Raw genomic sequence first — 19,227 nt, forward strand, 5'->3', positions numbered from 1 at the left:
ATTATTTTGAAGAATTTAATAGCTGTTTGTTGTTACTGACTTTGGAGGCCTGTTATTTACATGGATGAATTACATAAAAGCAGATACCTGCACAGATGCAAATCATGCCTTACATAACAAAAATTGGAAATTAATTTATAGGAATTTTTCTTCTGCTTAAAGTAGTGTGACAGTAGATTCAGTTTGACTGAATATGAAGCTGTAAGATGGAGGTTAGCACTTAGTGTGTTCTGAGTTGATTTGTCTTGAAATTTCTGGAAAGTACTCAATTTTCTAGTTTGGTGTTTCTGTGTTAGAAGGATTGGTACTGATGTGTGTGTATTAATACTTCAGTTTAAGAAGGTTTTATTGTCAAGCTTTTATGAAAAATTTTACTATCCCACAACTTTTGTAGAAATAAAAGTATTTGTGATTTTTATCATTCAAATGTGTTTGGTTTTTGACAGAATGCCATGATGACATTTGAAGAGGAGAAAATGCAACTGGCATGTGATGACTTAAAGGCTACAGAGAAACTTTGTGAAAGTGAAGAAGCTGGAGTTATAGAAACAATCAAGAATAAAATTAAAAAGAATGTAAGAACATAATTTATGTATTGAATAAATTTTTCTGGAAATTTCCCTTCTGTCCTCTTTGTATCTTAAATAGATGGTTCTTGGTATGTGAAGAGCAGTTGAGATAAATTTGGAAATTAAGTCAAATATTTTGATTGAATTTCCTAATTGTTCTAAAATACTCAGTTTCAGGTGTCTTCTAAAGCATCAGGTTGTGTTGATGTTAGTAATTGTTTTCTGAATATGTAAAATTTGTGACCTACTAAAATTATTTCAGGAAGCTTGTAGCCTGTCTAATTCAGGCTAACTTTAATTCATCCATGCTCTAGTAATGTTCAAAAGTTGTGACGTTGAGGCTGCAGACTGCTATGAGCCAGGCATATTCCTAGGGAATTTTCCTTCCTTTTTTAGATTTTTCATTCTAAATAATAAAGGAGGAATAAAGCATGGAGATTCAGAACAAGTTGAAGTAGTTGTATAGAAGCATCCAGTGAGCAGCCTGCCTAGTGTGACACAGCAGAACCACAGCAGAAAAAGAAGCCATTTCTCTTCAGTTTTTAGTTTGCCTGGTAAAAAGTGTTGAACCTGTTGTTCTTAACTCTCTGCTCTTGAGGCACTGTATTTTCCCTGCCACTTGTCATGCGCCCTTTTCTGTGCTCTTCCTGTCTAACATATTTTAATTACATGTCTTATGCATTTCGTAATAATTAAATCAAATTTAAGTTTGTTCTGACTGTTCGTAGAACCTTTGGAAAAATAACTGATAGTATATGTGTAAAAATTCTCTGTTAAGTAGGATTTTGCTTGTGATGATCTGTCTGAGAAATTTTAGCATAGTTTCGAAATTCAAAATGCTGAGTTAATTTAGTAGCAATACTACCACTTGCAGTTAAAATGGGGTTTTTTACTTTTTCAGATTTAGACAAGTATTGTGTATTATCTTTGTTAATAATTTCCTGTTCTCTGTGTTTGTATATTCCAAACAGGTTGATGGACGAAAATCCACTCTATCCATGATAGATCGTCTACAAAGACAAATTATTGTAGCAGACTGTCAAGTCTACTTGGCTGTGCTCTCATTTGTAAAACAAGAGTTATCAGGTGTGCTGTGGCTTTTGTTTTTAGATATACTTTAGCAGGATGTCTTTTTAATAAAGCTGGATCATAAAATTGCCATATGACTATCAGTAAAAATAATTGTTTTGTAAGAAGGAACACAGTTGCATTTGAAACATTCCAAGACTGGTACACTTACAGAGGTACCCCACGTTTCTGTAGGTGGTCATGAAAAATAAGATGAGATGGATTACTACAAATTAGAGCTTTTTTGCTTTTTTCATGCCAACAATCATATTCAGTTGACAATTTTGCATGTTTATCATAGAGGTGTTGGGACAAAAGTGGGTAGCATCTGTGTGCTTTGTGGCCAGCAAGATAAAAGAGGCTGTTAAATCCTGGCCACTGGGAAAATCCTGACATTCCATATGTATCCTGTTCATGACAATTCAGGGAGGTGACAAACTGCCAATGAAAGCAGTTTTAAATGAGTGTGCTGAACATAGAACTGCTGAATCAGTTCTTACTCTCTGGTCACCAGAGTGCGTCCTTGCATGCCAAAAAGGGTAATCCTGTTGTGTTGAATACAAACTGCTCCTTTCAACTGCAGAGCTCTTTCTGACGTTTTCTTGCATTCCTGCATCTCTTGCACGGTCTTAAAACATGCTTTTATCCATAAGTTTATAGAAAATGTGGTCAAGGTCATATAGAAGGTGTGAGCATATCTCAGGTTCCTACCAAATGGATGAAGACTGAGAGATGGCAGACAGACCAGATTGAAAACTCTGCTGATCAGCTGAAAGGAAATGGGGAAATAACATTCAGATTATTTAAAATACCACTTAAGATTTTCAGTCAAGGATGTAATGCTTTCTGTGATGTGCAGACTTGTTTTATTCCAAGCTATGGCATCAAGAATATATTTGGTTCTTGCTATCAGAAATTCAGGATATATTTCTGTCTACTTTGTGTGTTGTGCTGCAGAAGGGTTTTCTTGCTATTTTTGATGCAGTTCTGGGTTTTTGTTTGTGATGCTTCTTTTTTCCCTCCCTCTTGAAGCTTTTTTCCCTTGTTTCAGTATGTATTCTGCAGCTGTGTAACTGGGTTGGATGCTGTAACTGAAGGTGGTGTCTGTTCCCTTTCTCTCTTGTCTGCAGCTCAGAGAACTGAAGTGGGTAGCAGAGAATTGCAGAACATGCAGTATATTTGGGTTATTCTACTGAGTAAAAAATATACCTGAAATCTTCAGTTAAAATTCCGAGCAGCTAAATGCTACCTCAGTGACTACTAGTTACTGACATTGCTGAGCTATTGGATCCATTATTTTGTGTTTTAAAGTATATTACCTTTCTGTTTATGTATATACATTCTTTGTTTTTACTGTATTTCAGTACAGAAATAGCAACCAGATTATTGAAATAGGTGTAATTTCACAAATAAACCCCAGGAGATAAATGTTTCTGATCGGTGGATGGGTGAAAAATTCCTTGTGTTTTTCTTCCTGGAACAGTTTGACAAGAAGCATATGATGCCACACAAGTTGGTTTCTCATATGCTTAACACATTTTACATTTTCTTTTCCACCCTCGTTGATGTATTAGAAATAGTTTCATCATAAAGTTGTTGGCAGAGCAAATGACATTAGCTTCCCATGGCAATACTGAACTACCTTTTCTTGGTATTTACTGCTGCTGTCATGGGTCTGACTACTTTCATGCTGGGGAGTCAACTCAGTGATTTGGCTTGATTTAATTTTTATGTCTAAAAAGTCAGAAATGCCTTGTATTGCTGTATCAATATCATATCAATTGTGGTTATGCTGTGTTAGTGAACTGTTAAATGACAGCACACCAACAGAAGTAAAGTGTAAAACTGTACCTTTTTTTTTCACCATACCACATATTCTCCATTTCATGCTTGCATTGAGCACAGTGGTTGGCTCTGGGCAGAATCACTATCTGAAGGATAAGTAAAATGTGGGGTTTTCTTATTACCTGTGTGCTGCATTGCTGTGCATAGTTGTATGAGCATTCATCTTGTGGTGAACCACACAACTTTGTGCAGCCAAAAAGTGACCTAATCACTTAAAATTGGAGTAACGTTAGTCCCGTAATGCAGCTGAATCATGGTGGGGGGGGTGGTGTTGATTTTTTTATTCTAATGCTTTTATCTGCATCTCAGGAGAGAGGATTTACTGTTTTTTTAATACTTTCAAGTTCACGTTGACAGAACCCATCTGTCATAACAGCGAATACAAATCTTACAGTCTTTCTCAGTACAGTTTTTTAGGAATATCAAACTGACTTCATCCCCTCCTAATATAACAAGAATCCAAAAGAGGTAGTCTAGTCTGTGATGTTACTTTCTCTAGAAATGTTGGGGGTTTTTTGTGATTTGGGAGGGTTTTTGTCAAAGGCATCAAAGGCTTTTATAGAGTTGTTTGGTATTAATAGCATCTTGCTTTTCTTTGACACAACCCACCTGTTATGGTCTAATTCTGGCATTAGTTACAACACTGATCTTTGCAAATCTGGCTATATTTGTTTAGAACACTGCTGCTATAACCATGTTTTTATTTTATTTTTAGTTAGTCTTTGTCACTGCAGTTCCTAACTCTCAGGGCTCTGTCACAGCCAAAATGCTGGTGTCTGTTTTTTCAGTTAATGTGTACAAAGATATTCTCCATTTGTTTCATGTTTAACACCATTATTCAAGGATGTGCTTATAACAAAGATGATTGCTGTGTTAATAGGCTCATTGAGCATCTTCATCTTTTGATGTCAGGCCTTTTTTTACCCTGCTATAAAGATCACAGACCGAGAATGCTGTCATTCTCAACTGAGAATGCTCAAGACCAGATTTTTAGGGAAATTCAGGTATCCATATTGCATTTGAAATTGACGAAGTTAGGCAACTGAAAATACTTTAAAACCATATAATTTTCGTGTGTTTTCTTTTTTTTTTTTCCTTAATTGTAATGCACTGTGTTCATGTGAAGGGCAGGGAGGTGATAATGTTGAAAATCTTACTGTGTAACCCAAAGGAAAGGCTTTTCTTGGTATTTTCCCATCAACTGTATTTTAACACAATTTGGGCTTAAGAGAGGAGGTGTAATCTCTTCTGAGTTTTGCTTCTCTCGGTTTGCTAGGCAGCCGTTTCATCTGCACTCTGTAGTGGAGCAAAACCCAGCATTAAGTTCTTTGATTGCTCTCTTTGACAGCTGTACTGCTACATCGCTGACTGGAGGTGCCTTTGTGTTGTGTGCTGCTGTAAAGTCTGGTTGTACACACTGAACTTTGTGGTGCCCAGTATGGAAGACCTCTCTGAGGGAACCATAGCTATTACAAAATCCTTTATACAATAAGTTACTGCAAATAGAGCATCCTGGGGTTGGAAAATAGCATTTACTACTTAGGATGTTCCGCTTCTGAAATATGTCTTTGAAGTGTTTCTTTTCTTCCTTGATTTTTTAGCATACATAAAAGGTGGGTGGATACTCCGAAAAGCCTGGAAAATTTACAATAAGTGCTATACGGACATTAATACACTTCAGGAAATATATCAGAAGAAAACAACTCAGGAATCCTTGACTTCTGATGCTGCAAATGATAATCATATTGCTGCAGAAGGTGTAACGGAGGATTCGCTAAACAGACTGAAAGGTGCTGTTAGCTTTGGATATGGACTTTTTCATCTTTGCATATCCATGGTGCCCCCAAACCTGCTCAAAATCATCAACCTGCTGGGTTTTCCTGGAGACCGCCTACAGGGGCTTTCCTCACTGATGTATGCAAGTGAAAGTAAGGACATGAAGGCCCCTTTAGCTACGTGAGTAGCTATATTGAAATGCTTTGGTAGATAACTTAGTACTAAAAGTAAGTAACTGGGAGAAAGTCAAAACCAAAAAGTCATGTTGCTTTAAAGGAAACAACAGCAGGTAAAATAAACTGGTAGTTCATTGTTTGTAACATGCCATGGTTTAGTAAATTCATCACTTACTAATGTATGAGATCTCTGCTGTTAATTATTTACATTTGTTTGGGGTTTGGGTCAGTATTTTGATGTGTTCTTAAGTACCTGCAGTTCTAATGTCCTGTGATTTAAATGCCAGCAGACTAAATAAAAGCTCCCCCTGAAGGCTGTGTAAATTTACCTGAGTTACATTCTCTGCTGTGGGGTGCATACTACTTTGTGTGAGTCATTGATCTCATTTAGCTATGTTTTCTTACTAGTGACCCAAACGTTTTCAATTGTTTTAAATCTTTTTTTTGTTTGTTTTAGCATCTCAGTAAAATGAGATGTTCCTTATAGTATTTTTAAGGGAGTATTTTTTGTGTGCTCTTTTTTTCAAGACAATGTTCTGCACTTAGGTCTTTTCAAGAGCTGAAGGGTTATCCAGACCTAATTTAAACTGCCCTCATAAATGGCTTTATTATTGGATTATCTACAAATATCTACAAATTAATGCTTTTATTACTGGACCTACTGCAGGTACCATCAGGTGTCACTTTTGAAACGTTGACAGCAGAGCTAAAGTCTCTTCTGTGTCAGGAGAAGAGTTGGATTTCTGTTTTTTTTTCAAAAAGCTTAGGATGAAATGTTCCTATTGATCTTTCTCCTTTCTGGGGGAGAAAGATCAATGGAACAATGATGTATTTGGGGAATGTTTCCTCCTTCAGCTGGTTGTGGAAATCTTTGTGCTCTGCCTTTGTTTCCAGGAGCAATGTAGGTCATGTAAATATCTGCCCTTCTGAACACAGGATGTATTTCTTTTTCACACTGATTTCAAGAGTGTCTGCTGGTGTGTGTTTAGTGCTTTTTGTTGATTTTTGTCAGGTTTGTTGTTGTTGTTGTTTGGTTTTGGGCTTCTTGTTTGGTTTGGTTTTTTTTGTTTCCCACTCTAGTGAAGAGTTAGTTTTCAAAGTTTTCCTGTGGGTTTTTCTTTTCTAAAATCTACTGAGAGTTCTAAAGGCTCAACTGCTTTGATGCTATGAGCTCAATTGTTACCGTGCCTTTGGGTAATGTGCACTGAATTGTATGTTCAGGTGCAGTTCAGGAGTACGTTGATGTATGGCAGTAGTATTGTGTTTAAAGTATAAAGCCAGATTGTATAAGAAAAGATTCATATCTATCTTTGTCATTCAGAATAATTTAAAAGTTTGTCTGTGTAGAATGTTATCCTTAAATTTCTGTTTACAAGCTGTAATGTGTTTTACTCTTACATTTATTTTAGATTAGCTCTGTTGTGGTACCACACAGTTGTTCGTCCCTTTTTTGCCCTTGATGGCAGTGATAACAAGGCAGGATTGAAGGAGGCAAAAGAAATTCTTGCCAAGAAAGAATCTGCTTATCCAAATTCTTCTCTGTTCATGTTCTTCAAGGGAAGGATACAGCGATTAGAGGTATTGCACATTTTCATCCTTTAGACTGATTTTTCCTCCTGATCCTTTCTTATATTTTTCTGGTGTGAATGAACTGTGCAAGCTTCAGCAGATTGTGACTAAAGATACAGATACATGGAAAGATAAGAATGATCAGATTAAGTCCTTCCTAGTTTTGAGTTCACATGCAAAACTTGCTTTTCCACTAGATCTGAGTTAATGACATTTTGAAATTCTTTTTCAGCTACTTGATACTTCTGTGACTCTGCTAAAAGGAAGTGCATTTGGCCACTTGAGTTTCTTGAGCTATTTCAGTTTTGCTTGTCAAGCTAAAATTGAGTATTATCTGCTGAGTGCATAGTATTTATCTTTGTCTTTGTTTTATGCATTGTTCATATACAGCTAATTCTCTGCAGCAGTTCCCCTTAAATAACTGCTTTGCTTTTCAGGGGTCACATCAGGATGTTTTCTGTTACTAAGGGTGAGCTCTGACCTGAGCAGAAATGTATTCACTGAAAATGTGTTTGTGAATGCTATTGCAAAGCATTATTCAAACACTGCAGCAGCTTTGTGGATTTTGGCTGTATTATTCTCTAAGAATCTGTTTGAAGTACTACTCAACTCCTAGCTGCTGCTTTTATCAGAGCAGAATATTTTCAGAGCAATTACATGAACCAGAAAACCTAACACAAAAAGCAGAAGTCTAGAATGTTCAAACCCTTCATGTCAACATGATAATTACAAGAGCTAATTGAGATGTTGATATTGGTGGTCATTCTTTGCTAGATTTGCAGTTAAGTCTTTCAAATACAGATAAATATTTTCAGATAGTAACAGAACAGAGGAGCAGGCTTCAGTGGCCTTTCAGATTTTGCAGGCGTATTCTTGTGTGGGATTTAGATGTTGTTTTTCTTTTTTTGCTGTCTTTTTGAAAGCAGTGGTGCATTTTGGGAATTACATTGTCACGGGCAAGTTGTCAGTCTTGGGAAAGTATTGCTATTGCCTGAGTAGGAAAGACCATAGTGATTTTTATTCATTTATATGCCTATTCCATTCTTTTGGTAAAAATCAGATTTGTTTGGAATAACTATACAATGAATGCAGAGTATAACTTGGTATTTTAATGTAATGAGGAATAAAATTCAAATGATTCTTCTGACTTTCAGGGTAAGTTATGGCAAAAGTCTAAACGTAAGTTGTTAATAAATTGAGTATATGTGTAAAGAAGGAGGATATATTTGGGGTGTCAGTTTTGTCTAGTCAGTCCCTTTCTGGAGAACTGTAATATTTCGAATGAGACTTGTTTAAATGTAGTCTTACTGCATTATTTAATGCACAAATACTGTATGGAGATAGCGAAGTTTTAGCTCCAAGTCAATGGAGACAGCATGGCCATGTTAACTTGGTTAGCTCAGCTGGCAGAATGCTGTGCATTATGCTCTGTAGCCATGCCCTTAGTCAGCAGAAAGCTTTTTGGTTGATAGCAGGAACTAAAATGCCCTTTTGCTATTCATGCGTGTGTTTTCATGAGAGCTTTTCCATTCAGCAGCCTCTTCCCTCTCCCCCCGTCATTTCTTTGTTCCAAGTGGTGATCAGTCACAGAGGTTTTGCTGTGTCTAAATGCTCCGGGTTAAGTGTCTCAGGGTCTTCTGTGGATTTTAGTAGGACTTTTCCAGCTTAATTTGCTTAAATGTTGTTGGCATAGTAATGAAGGAAGGAATGTGATGGGTGGCAATGGTGTGGGGAGCTGCGCTGGGTTTCTGCACAACGCACTTGTGGTTACATGTGTCCTGAATTTTGGCATTGGTCTGTGCTAGTTTGAAAAACAAACCAGTGGGAGGCACCAAGTCAGAATAACAATTTAATGGAAATTAAAGAAAAGGGGAAAAAAGGTAAAAGAAAACACCATCAAATTGACAGAGTCAAGGTACAACCTGACACCCTGTTAGGCAGGGTGGTGGTAGCAGTCTGGTAGAATGGTGGCTGCAGTCCTCTGAAGCAGTGATCCTGTAGTAAAACAGTCTGCTCTTCCTCAGGAAGTCCAGTGGTGGCTGTGTAGCTCCTGTCCTCTGGAAATCCAGTGGGAAGCCAGTGTCTCTGGTGTTCAGCCTCAGATTATATCCAGGATGGGATGCTTGGTTCCTCCCTCTGGGTGGAGCATCTCACAATGGGGTAATGAGTCATGAGGCCAAGTGTTGATTAGGCTCATTAACAGAAGATAGTCCGGAGGGAGTTATCTCTGAGTCAGGCGGCAGGACAATGATGGGCAATTAACAGAAAGATAGTCTGGGGGGAGGAGGCAAGGAAACACTGTCCCACCTGATTTCAACGGCTGATGGGGATGGTAATAGAATACACTGCAACCCAGGACAGGTCTTATAGCATCCGTTGCATATTAGCGTGTCCAGCAGGGCTGTGTCCAGTCCTGGGCCCCTCAGTTCAAGAAAGACATAGAAGGGCAGCACAACTGGTGAAGGGTCTGGAACACAAGTCCTGTGAGGAGCGGCTGAGGGGGCTGGGGTTGTTTAGCCTGGAGAAAAGGAGGCTCAGGGTGACCTTATCACTCTGCAACTCCCTGAAAGGAGGGTGTAGCCAGCTGGGGGTTGGCCTCTTCTCCCAGGCAATGAGCGATAGGTCGAGAGGATGTGGCCTCAAGCTGAGCCAGGGGAGGTTCAAGTTGGACATCAGGAGCAAAATCTTCACAGAAGGGTTTGTTAAGCATTGGAACAAACTGTGCAGGGAGGTGGTGGAGTCGCCGTCCCTGAAGGTGTTCAAGAAATGACTGGATGTGGGCCTTAGTGCTGTGGTTTAGTTGACAAGGTGCTGATTGGTCAGAGGTTGGACTCTGATCTTGGAGGTCCCTTTCAACCTAAACGATGCTGTGATTCTGTGATCCTGAATCAGAAATGCACGGACACTCTCACATTACAGGCTAATGTGCTGAGTTGTAGTTTCCTCCTCATTTCCCAGGTGGGTGAGGAGAGCTCCTGCAAAGCCTAGGAAGTGCTTATTTGGCCTTCCTTGAAACTGTTAATGCACAGGTAGGTTTAAATTCTCTCCAGTGGGCATGGAGTATTATTCCAGGTGGCTTAACAAAACTGTGTTTTAACCTGTGTACATTTAAAAGTATAACTTGAACTGCACTTATGTATTTGAGTCTTTCTTTAACATCTACCATCCTTTAAGAGTTCTGTGATAAAATTTAATAGTGCAGATAGATAAAAGGCAGCTTAGATGTTACTCAGAAGACCTTGTGTGTTCCATATATGGTTATAGGGTTTGCATTAGGGCCTGCTGGCACTCAGTCCATCGAATTTTTTTCCTTTGATCCTGCAAACATTTTTGTAACCTTCAGCTGATGGTATGTTTAGCTTCCATTAGGAAGCCTTCATGCTGTTTGTATGTCTCTTTTCTTATCTATGGAGGAAAAAACAGTAAGGTGTGTAGTTCAGCCATGGACACCTGGAGAGAGGGAAACTGTTCAAAAGGCAGGAGCAGTAATTCAGGACTGGACAGTGAGACGCAAATCTGGCAAAGGAGGAAATTGCCTAGGAAGGCAGTCCAGGAAAAAGCACTGCCTATGTGAAGTGTTCCAGTCTATAAAAGACAAATGAACAGTTTGGGACTGTATAGTGCTTTGTGTCCCAGCAAGCATGAATGGATATTAGTCAGTAAAATCCTTAGCAGACTTCAGTTTTCGAAGAAGTAGACTTACAGGTACAATAAATGTGGAGCAGTTTATCTGTCAGCTTTTTTTTCCCAGATTCATGTTTTCGAGAAAAAAAGTCTGAAAGTGCTTGGAGACTACTGAATTGAGCAAGTTAAGGGAAAGGAAGGGTAGGATGATCTGGGAAGACTGGAATGAAAGTGCACCAGAAAGTTAAAGGTTGTACTGCTAGGCTGATCAAATGTCTTTTTTTTCTTTCCAGTGAGTAAGTTAAGAGACTGTGTATTAAAAGTAGTATTTTTACTGACTTCTACATAGTTCACTAAGGCTACTTTTATGGACATATCTGTACTTGATTTGTGATTGCATGGTACATATTCCAGCCTCACAGTTTCTTCTTTGTGAAGGTCTGACAATTTCTGTCTTTGAAATAACTTTCCACTAAAGCTGATAGTGATAATTTATGTAAGCTTAAACTGCTGCAGACAAGTGAGAATAATGTTTTATACTTAGGCCTGAAGGGTATATAAAAATATAATTGGTATAATAGTGGCTGAAACATCCTGGTCTAAAATATGGGGTTTCTGACTGTGTTTTTGTTACTGTGAAAGTAAAAATATTGCCACCCACATTCTAAATGTGTGTTGTCTGATACTACAATTGTGTTAATAATTACCAATTTAATTTTGAAACAGTGACTTAGACTATTCAGGTGAGGGTTTGTAACCAATAGTGGAAGATGGGCATGGTGGTAGCATGGGAGAGGGCAGAGTGAGAGGTGGTGTTCTGGATCTTAACCATTTCTGCTTTTCAGCCTCCAGTTTTGCTTTCTCTTCCTTTTTTTTTTTTTTTTTTTTTTTTTCTTTTTTCCCTAATCAGCAACGCTGTTTAAAATCTTTTACAATCGCAATCATGCCACTCAGCAGTAGTTAAATTGATTGATAGCTTCATGTGGAGAGCAGTAAGGGTATAAAACAAAAATGAAGTGTTTGGCGAAGTTGTGAACTGGACAAGGCTGCTTTGCTTTAATTAGGAACAGACTCCTGCTGGGGGGATGTGTGTATATATACAAGAAATTCCTGTGGCTGGGACAAACTGCAGGTTCTGGGGCTCAATCCATATTTTCTATTTTTGTAGGTACATGTAAATAGTCTGAAGGAAAAAGTACCAAATACTCCAGCTGACAGGCAAAGCACCAGTGGTATGTTCAGGTGTGCTAAAGTGTGGTTGATGAGCAGGCTGCTGGAAGTGTGCAGTGCTAATGTGTGCTTAAATGTAATGCTGACGAGTACTCTTGCTTTTTAGTCAACTTGTAGATGTTACAGAATCAGCAGCATCATTCTTAATTAGGGGTAAGAGGGTATGGTATAGAAAAGTAGACTGAGGACAAGAGTATTTACAAGCATTGAGAAGTCTTAAATGAACTTTCTGGAAGAAAATCACAGTGATGTGTAAAGTAAAGTAATTTGCAGAGCATGCTTAATGTCAAGGCTTATTTTCAGGAATTGTGCTGGGTTTTCTGGTTACTTGTTCCTGTAAAATTAATTCTAGTTTGATTTTTGTGACTTGTCTAAGGAAAAATGGGTTTTAGTGTGTTAAGGAATAGAAAGTTGAAATGTCCATAAAATGTCCTCTGGTGTAAATTGTTACCTTTTAGGTGTTGCTTTTTGGTTTCCCCTTATTCTGAACAGGTCATCTTAGAAGCTTTACAAATTCAGAGTGGTGATTGAGAATAGAGATGTTCTGGGAGGGGGAAAGTGTCCCGAAATTTCAGAACAACTCTGAGGAAATGTGTGCTGGCATGGGAAGCTGCCTTGTCTTGTTAAGCTCTGTAGATGCTTAGTTTTTGGTTTGAGGTGCTTTTTAGTTCTAATCTGAAGTCCAGAAATGTGAGACTAGGGTTCTCACATTAGGTTTAATAATTCTCTTTATGGTTATTTAGTTCTGTATATTACATATTGTATGGATTAGTCTTTTTTATGTCTTTGTATTATGTCCGAGAGAGATGAGTGATGCATATTGAAGGAATTACAAGTGTGTGTATATATATATTTATATTTATAAATCTCAAGAACATCAGTTTCAGGTGCAGCCGGGATGGACTTTATAATTCTTGTTGTTTGTTCTTTTAAACAGTAAACAGATAGTAGATAATTTAAGAATTAACACCAAGAGTAGTAATTCATATTCCTGGATGTTGCTGCAATCCCTGGAGATGATTGAAACTTTAATTATTAATGAATGTCTCTGAAACATACTTACATGAGCTTGATGCTGAAGGAAAATGTAGGCAGATGTCAAAACACTTGAGAGATCTAGAGAGTTAGAGAGGTGGGTTATAGAAGGTTGAATATTCAACAAACTGGACTTGTATATTGCCAGGTGGTCGGTATTTCATGTGCTGCCCCAGGCAGGTGTTGGGCATTGCAGACAGTGAGTTGATTGCCAGTAGTCATTGTATGGAATAAGTGATTTCTATTTTAGAATGCTTAGGGGTTTAGAAGGCAGTGTATCTTTGAAGAGAACTAAATATTTACATTTTCTTTTTGGGTTTCTTTGTCATTTTCCTCATAAGCATTGAAAACATAGATTTACAGAGCTTTTGAATTCCTAGCACAGAAATAAAGTTCTGAACTGATTTTATTTTATTTTATTTTATTTTTTCTGTAAGACTGGGCTCATGGCAGTTATTTTCTGGGAAGCTGTGTTGGGGTGATGCAGCATCAGTGGAGTAACGTGGAGTGGAGACAATGTGCTGTTACAGAAGTGAACAAGGTGTACCTGGCTCAGGCTCCCTGTCACTTTCCAGGGCAGATATAACTCACCTGTCTTTCTGTGTTGTATATTCTTCTGCCTTGCCAACAAGCATCTTATTTCAATCACTGTTGTACTTTTTAAGTGTACAGTGTTTTTACTGGTACAGCTGCAGCTCCCTGTGCTGGCAGTTGTGCTGTCTTGATGCAATGTGTATTATTTACAGTTAAATTATTCCTTAGCAACTAAACCAGTTTTCTCTGATGAGACAAAGGAGAAAACCTAATATAATCACTTCAGAGCTCTGTGTGTGCCTGGACTTAAGCTATAATGCTGCAGATTTTTGTAGGAATTTTTGAATTCAGTTATTCCTGCAGAGATGGTGAGATGCATTTTCAAGTGTTTCTTTTGCTCATGTGCTTAGTCAGCAGAGAGTGGCTTTAAAATTCTTGTATTGTATAAATTATAATAATTGTATGTGATAATAAATATTGGAACAGTATTAGAGCTGGTGTAGGCCATATTGGAATATATAGTATATTTAAAATGAATTAAATATTGATTTTCATTCCCCCCCATAATGACTGATACGCAGAAATCTCATCCCAGACTGGGAAAACCAGGTAGTCAAAAGAACGGTAATTCTAGTTCTTAGAAGAATGTCAGCCTCTTTTTGCTAAGCTGTTGCTAGCTAATGGTTTTATTAAAATGATGTTTCTCTCATATGCTGTTTTAGCTTTTTACATGTCATGCAGCATTTATGAATTCTCTATTAACTGTTGCTTAAAGGGGTTTCTGATGGATATAGGAGGAGGTGAAAAGTTCAAAATAAATGAAATCAAACACTAAAGGTATCCTATTGTGCAGAAAGCTAAACTTCATTGGCAGATGCTAAAAATGTGACTTTTAAAGGTGAAATGACTGGTAAAAGTAGAAGTGAGATTACTTAAAAGCTTCCTGCACAAACCCAGTTAATTTTGCACTCAATAGCACATAGGAGGAATACAGTCACTGATTATTAAGGTTGAGACACGATCTGACCTGGCTGCTATTACACTATAAAACTCCTCTGCTGTAGCTTTTTTTAACTACCTATTAAAAGAAATACGAATTTTTCCTTTATCAAAGTTAAATTATCCAACAAGTTTTAAATTTCAGATGCCTAAATTTGTTTCTTTTTCTTTCACTTTTGTTAGTGTCAAATTAATAGTGCCTTGACCTCATTTCATACTGCTTTGGAACTTGCAACAGACCAAAGGGAGATTCAACATGTGTGCTTATATGAAATAGGTACGTTGGATCTGTTTACACCATAAATAGCTCACTTTCAAGTTTTGACTGGCAGCTTCAATAAACAAACTGGATACTTCTTACTAGGATTTTTGGAAAGGTTTTAGACCACTGGCCGTTATTGTTGGTGGATTATGGTAATAATCTTCTTGTTTAGACAAGTAGAATTCAGTACTTTTTCATAATAAAATTATCTGCAAGTACAAGGTGATGCACAATCAGAGAGTAGACTGGAATCAAGGGCAAACTGTTCACCTACTGAATATTATTTAAAATTAGAAATAAATTCATCTGACTTGTCTATAAATTCATTATTTCTATGCCAAAAACCTAATCAGTTTAGGGAAGCTTCACAGTTTGGAGGATCTATATTTAATGTTCATTTCCTTCTATCAACAGCAGTATATGATGTGTGGTCTGAATTTGCATGCAAGTCTTTAGAGTGGAGAAGATAGGTTGCTTCAAGCTTTAAATGGGTTCTTGTCCCTGTGGAAAATACTAAGGGAAAAAGTTGTAGCTTTGTAAGTTTCAGCATTCTACAAAATGTAGTATCTAAATTTTAAAAATGAGAGCTTTTGGTGTATAATTTTGTTCCTGCTCTGAAATGTGGATTCATTATTTCCTGTGGAACCTTCTAATTCAAGTTTCCCAGTAAATAGAAACCAGTTTTTAATTTTCCAGTTACTATTATAGTTGTTAAACTAGCTTCAGCTCTCGTAACAAAAACAAACACAACAGAACTGTGTTTCAATAATGTTGACACTGAGTTGGAATTACTGTACTTTCCCTGAAATTAAATGAGTGTTGCTTTTAGGTTGGTGCAGCATGATAGAGATGAACTTCAAAGATGCATTTGAATCCTTTGAAAGGCTTAAAAATGAATCCAGGTGGTCCCAGTGCTACTATGCTTATTTAACAGCAGGTGAGTATATCCAGTGTGTTGGGTAAATTGTAAGTCAGTGATGTGGTAAGGTTTTGGCACTGTTTTGTTCTGGGAAACTTGCTGGTGCATGTAGTAGCTTCCACACTGCCTGCTGCACATGCAGCTTTGTGCCAGGCTTGACTTGGACAATTGTGTTTGTTTCCAGAATGAACACTTGCATGCTCACACATGTACGTGCCTGTCTGTACACCCCTCTCCATGTAGATAGCATTATTACCACTTTACAAGCTTGGTGGTATTACTTCCTTTAATGGGTATAAAAAAGTAGTATTGACTTTTTAGTGATCACAGAGGGTACCTGGGGGAGTTGGGATTACCATGTTGGTCACATCCTCAGTCTGGATAACTTTCTGGAGGTGAGTGTGTGGAGGTTTTTTTCTGTTACCATATCATATCTAATCTTAGTTTTTCCTGTTTCATGTCCCAGTAGTGTTAACATATTTTTGTTTCTGTATTCTTGCAGTGTGTCAAGGAGCCACTGGTGACGTCAGTGGTGCTCAGAATGTGTTCAAGGAAGTTCAGAAGCTTTTCAAAAGAAAAAACAATCAGATTGAACAATTTTCAGTGAAAAAGGTTAGTTCTTGCATAGGCTGACTTGTTTTGGTACAGTGATGACAATTCAATTCTAAGTTCAGTATTTTCTTTAGAAGGATGTATCTCTTTTCTGTGGTGCTGCTTCTGTAGAATTTGTGGGAAGGAATAGGGTGGAAAAAGAATAGTGTCCTTTGAAGGACCTAACAAAGGAAATGTGAATTAGCTATTCAGTCTACAACTAAAGTAATTATTAAAGCTAAAATACATGATCTGTAGTTGCTTTGGTAATTTTCCTTCTAGCTTTGCCTTTCTTACTCCTTTTTATCTTGTCTTGTTTGTGAAAGCCTTAGTTGTTTTTGGGAGCTAGGAGTTATCTAGGAAATAGCTCTCAGCTGATGATCGTGCAGATGTTACTGTGTCAGCATCCAGTCAGTGTGTATTGGGACTGTGAAATACAGTAAAACCCAGTCAGCCTGCATACAAGGAAGTTTTGATTTTGATCAATATGTAAGCCCTTAAATTAGTTGAAGCATTTTGCTTTTTAGTCGTAAAATCTTCCAGCTAAGTTACCACTGACTTTATTTTCATAAAATTGTTGGGTGACTTTATAAAACAGTTAAAATTAGTGTTTGTGATTCACTGTTTGTGAATACCATGTTCCCTCTAAAAGGACAAATGATGGATCTCCCTTCTTTCTCCTCACTTTGCAGGCAGATAGATTTAGAAAACAAATGCCAACCAAAGAGCTCTGTGTCCTGGCATCCATTGAAGTATTATACTTATGGAAAGCCCTTCCAAACTGTTCCCTCTCGAACTTACAGCATATGAGTCAAGGTATAATATGGCTTCTTGATTTATTTATTTACTTTTTAAAAGGAGGTGTATGATTTTATGCTGTTGTGTGGAGTAGCTGATTGCAGTAGCTTGAAAATTTAAACTTGTGTGCATGTGGCATAGCAAAATACAGGTGAGTAACAAAAGAATAATGACCCATTATAATTCAGCCTAATGCTTCATTTTACGGGTTTTTGGGAGAAGTTGTAACTGCCTGCTGCATGTAGCTGTTTGTTAATCATTATTTAAAATGAAACAATAGCATGATAGTTACTGTTCCAAGTCACTAAGCAAAATGTAACTCATTTAAACCTATCTACAAAATAAAACTACCTATTCACTCCTGCATGTCAGTTTTCTTCTAAGAGGAAGTAGGTGGCTTGTGAGGTCATCTATGACATGATAGGTGTTCTGTTTATCCTGGGTCCTGGGACCTTCTTAGTGGTGAATGGTTGCCTCTTCCTTAGACTCCAGCTGACCTTGGGTGTCTGTCACGTGAAGCTTGTGGTAGCAGTGTGTATCACAAAGTGTTCAGTGCTTCTCACTCCATCCAGCAATCACTCTTGCTTGCATTCTGCAAACAGTTTCTAGCTGGTTGAAGAGAAGCTCAACATGACCTGGCAATGTGCATGAGTAGCCCAGAAGTCTGACTTCGTCCTGGGCTGCATCAAAAGGAGTGTGGCCAGCAGGTCCAGGAAGGTGATTCTGCCCCTCTACTCTGCTCTGGTGAGATCCCACCTGGAGTGCTGCATCCACGTCTGGGGTGCTCAGCACAGTAAAGACATGGACTTGTTGGAGCAGGTGCAGAGGAGGGACACACTGATGATCAGAGGGGTGGAGCACCTCTCACATGAGGACAGGCTGAGAGGGTTCAGGATGTTCAGCCTGGAGAAGAGAAGGCTCCAGGAAGTCCTTACAGCACCTTTCAGTACTTAAAGGGGACCTGCAAGAGAGCTGGGGAGGGACTTTTTGCATGGGCAGGCAATGACAGGACAAGGGGGAATGGCTTTAAAGTGAAAGAGGGCAGATTTAGATTAGATCTTAGGAAGAAATTACTGTGACAGTGGTGAGGCACTGGAGCAGGTTGCCCAGGGAGGTTGTGGATGTCCCATCCCCGTGAGTGTTCAAGGCCAGGCTGGACGAGGCTCTGAGCAACCTGATCTATAGAAAGGTGTCCCTGCCTGTGGCAGGGGGTTGGAACTAGCTGGTCTTTAAGGTCCCTTCCAACCCGAACCATTTTAAAATCCTCTGATTATTACTTGCTCATTTAGAAAATAAAACAAAACTTGTCTGCTGTGAGGTGATTTTTTTTTTTTTGTAATTGTGAAATTTTGGGGATTGTGCACAATTCTCATGTTAAGCTAGAAAACGACCAGTCTTGAAGTCAAGAGTCAGGACTAGTAGTGGTGTTTGTTCCAGTTTTGAGATAATTTGTCCATTTAAATTGCACGATGGCAGTGGGTTAGTTATATTCAGATCCCTAGTTTTCTAGTCACAAGGTAGGCTTTAAAATCAGATTTACTTACATAAAAATAAATTTGAGGATTTTTTTTGGCTGTCATTTGCCTTCAGAGCAGTTAGCTTTAGAGGGTGTAAGGAGTATGTATTCTCTCTCATGCACTCAGAGGCAGTGTAGGTCTCCCTTGTATAAGCTTCCAGTCAGTGGTTCACATTTTAATGTGAAATAGTAGTATAGGCTCAAATTCAGAGAAGTTTCTTGTAAGTTTGACACTGACAAACATGTCTGCATCAGCCATCCCTGGCTGAAGGTTTTCTGTGCAATGTGTATTTCAAAAACATGAATAATAGGGGATTTTTTTTCCACATTTGTTTCATCTTGTCATGGACAATTGGATTGTAATTTGTTGGGCTGGATTTCCAGGCTTTTCCTCAGGGCTAGAACTTGACTTAAAGGAATTAATTTGTATTCACTTGCATCTCTGTAAGTAAAATGCCAAGTAACTTGAGAGTTGCAATCCAAGCGAGAGCTGACATTGCAAATACTTCATGCAGCCAACTCATAGTTATCCATAGGTGGCTTCTTGGGGTTGTGGATTATCTGTGTTGTGAATGCAGATTTGGTTAAGATCTGGCAGGGTTTATGCTGTGAGGCAAAATGTTTAAGGAGCTGCACTGCTCCAGACACAGCAGTTATGGGAAGAAAAGCCTTGTACTCTCACCTTCCTGGAGGTGCTGGTGTGGGCAAGTGCACAT

The 19,227-nt window shown here is 38.3% G+C and overlaps 1 protein-coding gene across 1 annotated transcript in view; it reads left to right on the forward strand.

Annotated features, from left to right (window-relative positions):
- TTC39C (tetratricopeptide repeat domain 39C) overlaps nucleotides 1–19,227 on the forward strand; it is a 38,524-nt gene that overhangs the window by 12,565 nt on the left and 6,732 nt on the right. The window contains exons 3-10 of the mRNA XM_039549890.1: nucleotides 447–575; nucleotides 1,541–1,655; nucleotides 5,084–5,438; nucleotides 6,844–7,012; nucleotides 14,609–14,702; nucleotides 15,517–15,624; nucleotides 16,109–16,218; nucleotides 16,890–17,013. Coding sequence (XP_039405824.1) covers nucleotides 447–575; nucleotides 1,541–1,655; nucleotides 5,084–5,438; nucleotides 6,844–7,012; nucleotides 14,609–14,702; nucleotides 15,517–15,624; nucleotides 16,109–16,218; nucleotides 16,890–17,013 — 1,204 coding nt within the window. The remainder of the gene's footprint in view (nucleotides 1–446; nucleotides 576–1,540; nucleotides 1,656–5,083; nucleotides 5,439–6,843; nucleotides 7,013–14,608; nucleotides 14,703–15,516; nucleotides 15,625–16,108; nucleotides 16,219–16,889; nucleotides 17,014–19,227) is intronic.

Source organism: Corvus cornix, chromosome 2 (assembly GCF_000738735.6).
Source record: "Corvus cornix cornix isolate S_Up_H32 chromosome 2, ASM73873v5, whole genome shotgun sequence".
Taxonomy (NCBI): Eukaryota; Metazoa; Chordata; class Aves; order Passeriformes; family Corvidae; genus Corvus; species Corvus cornix.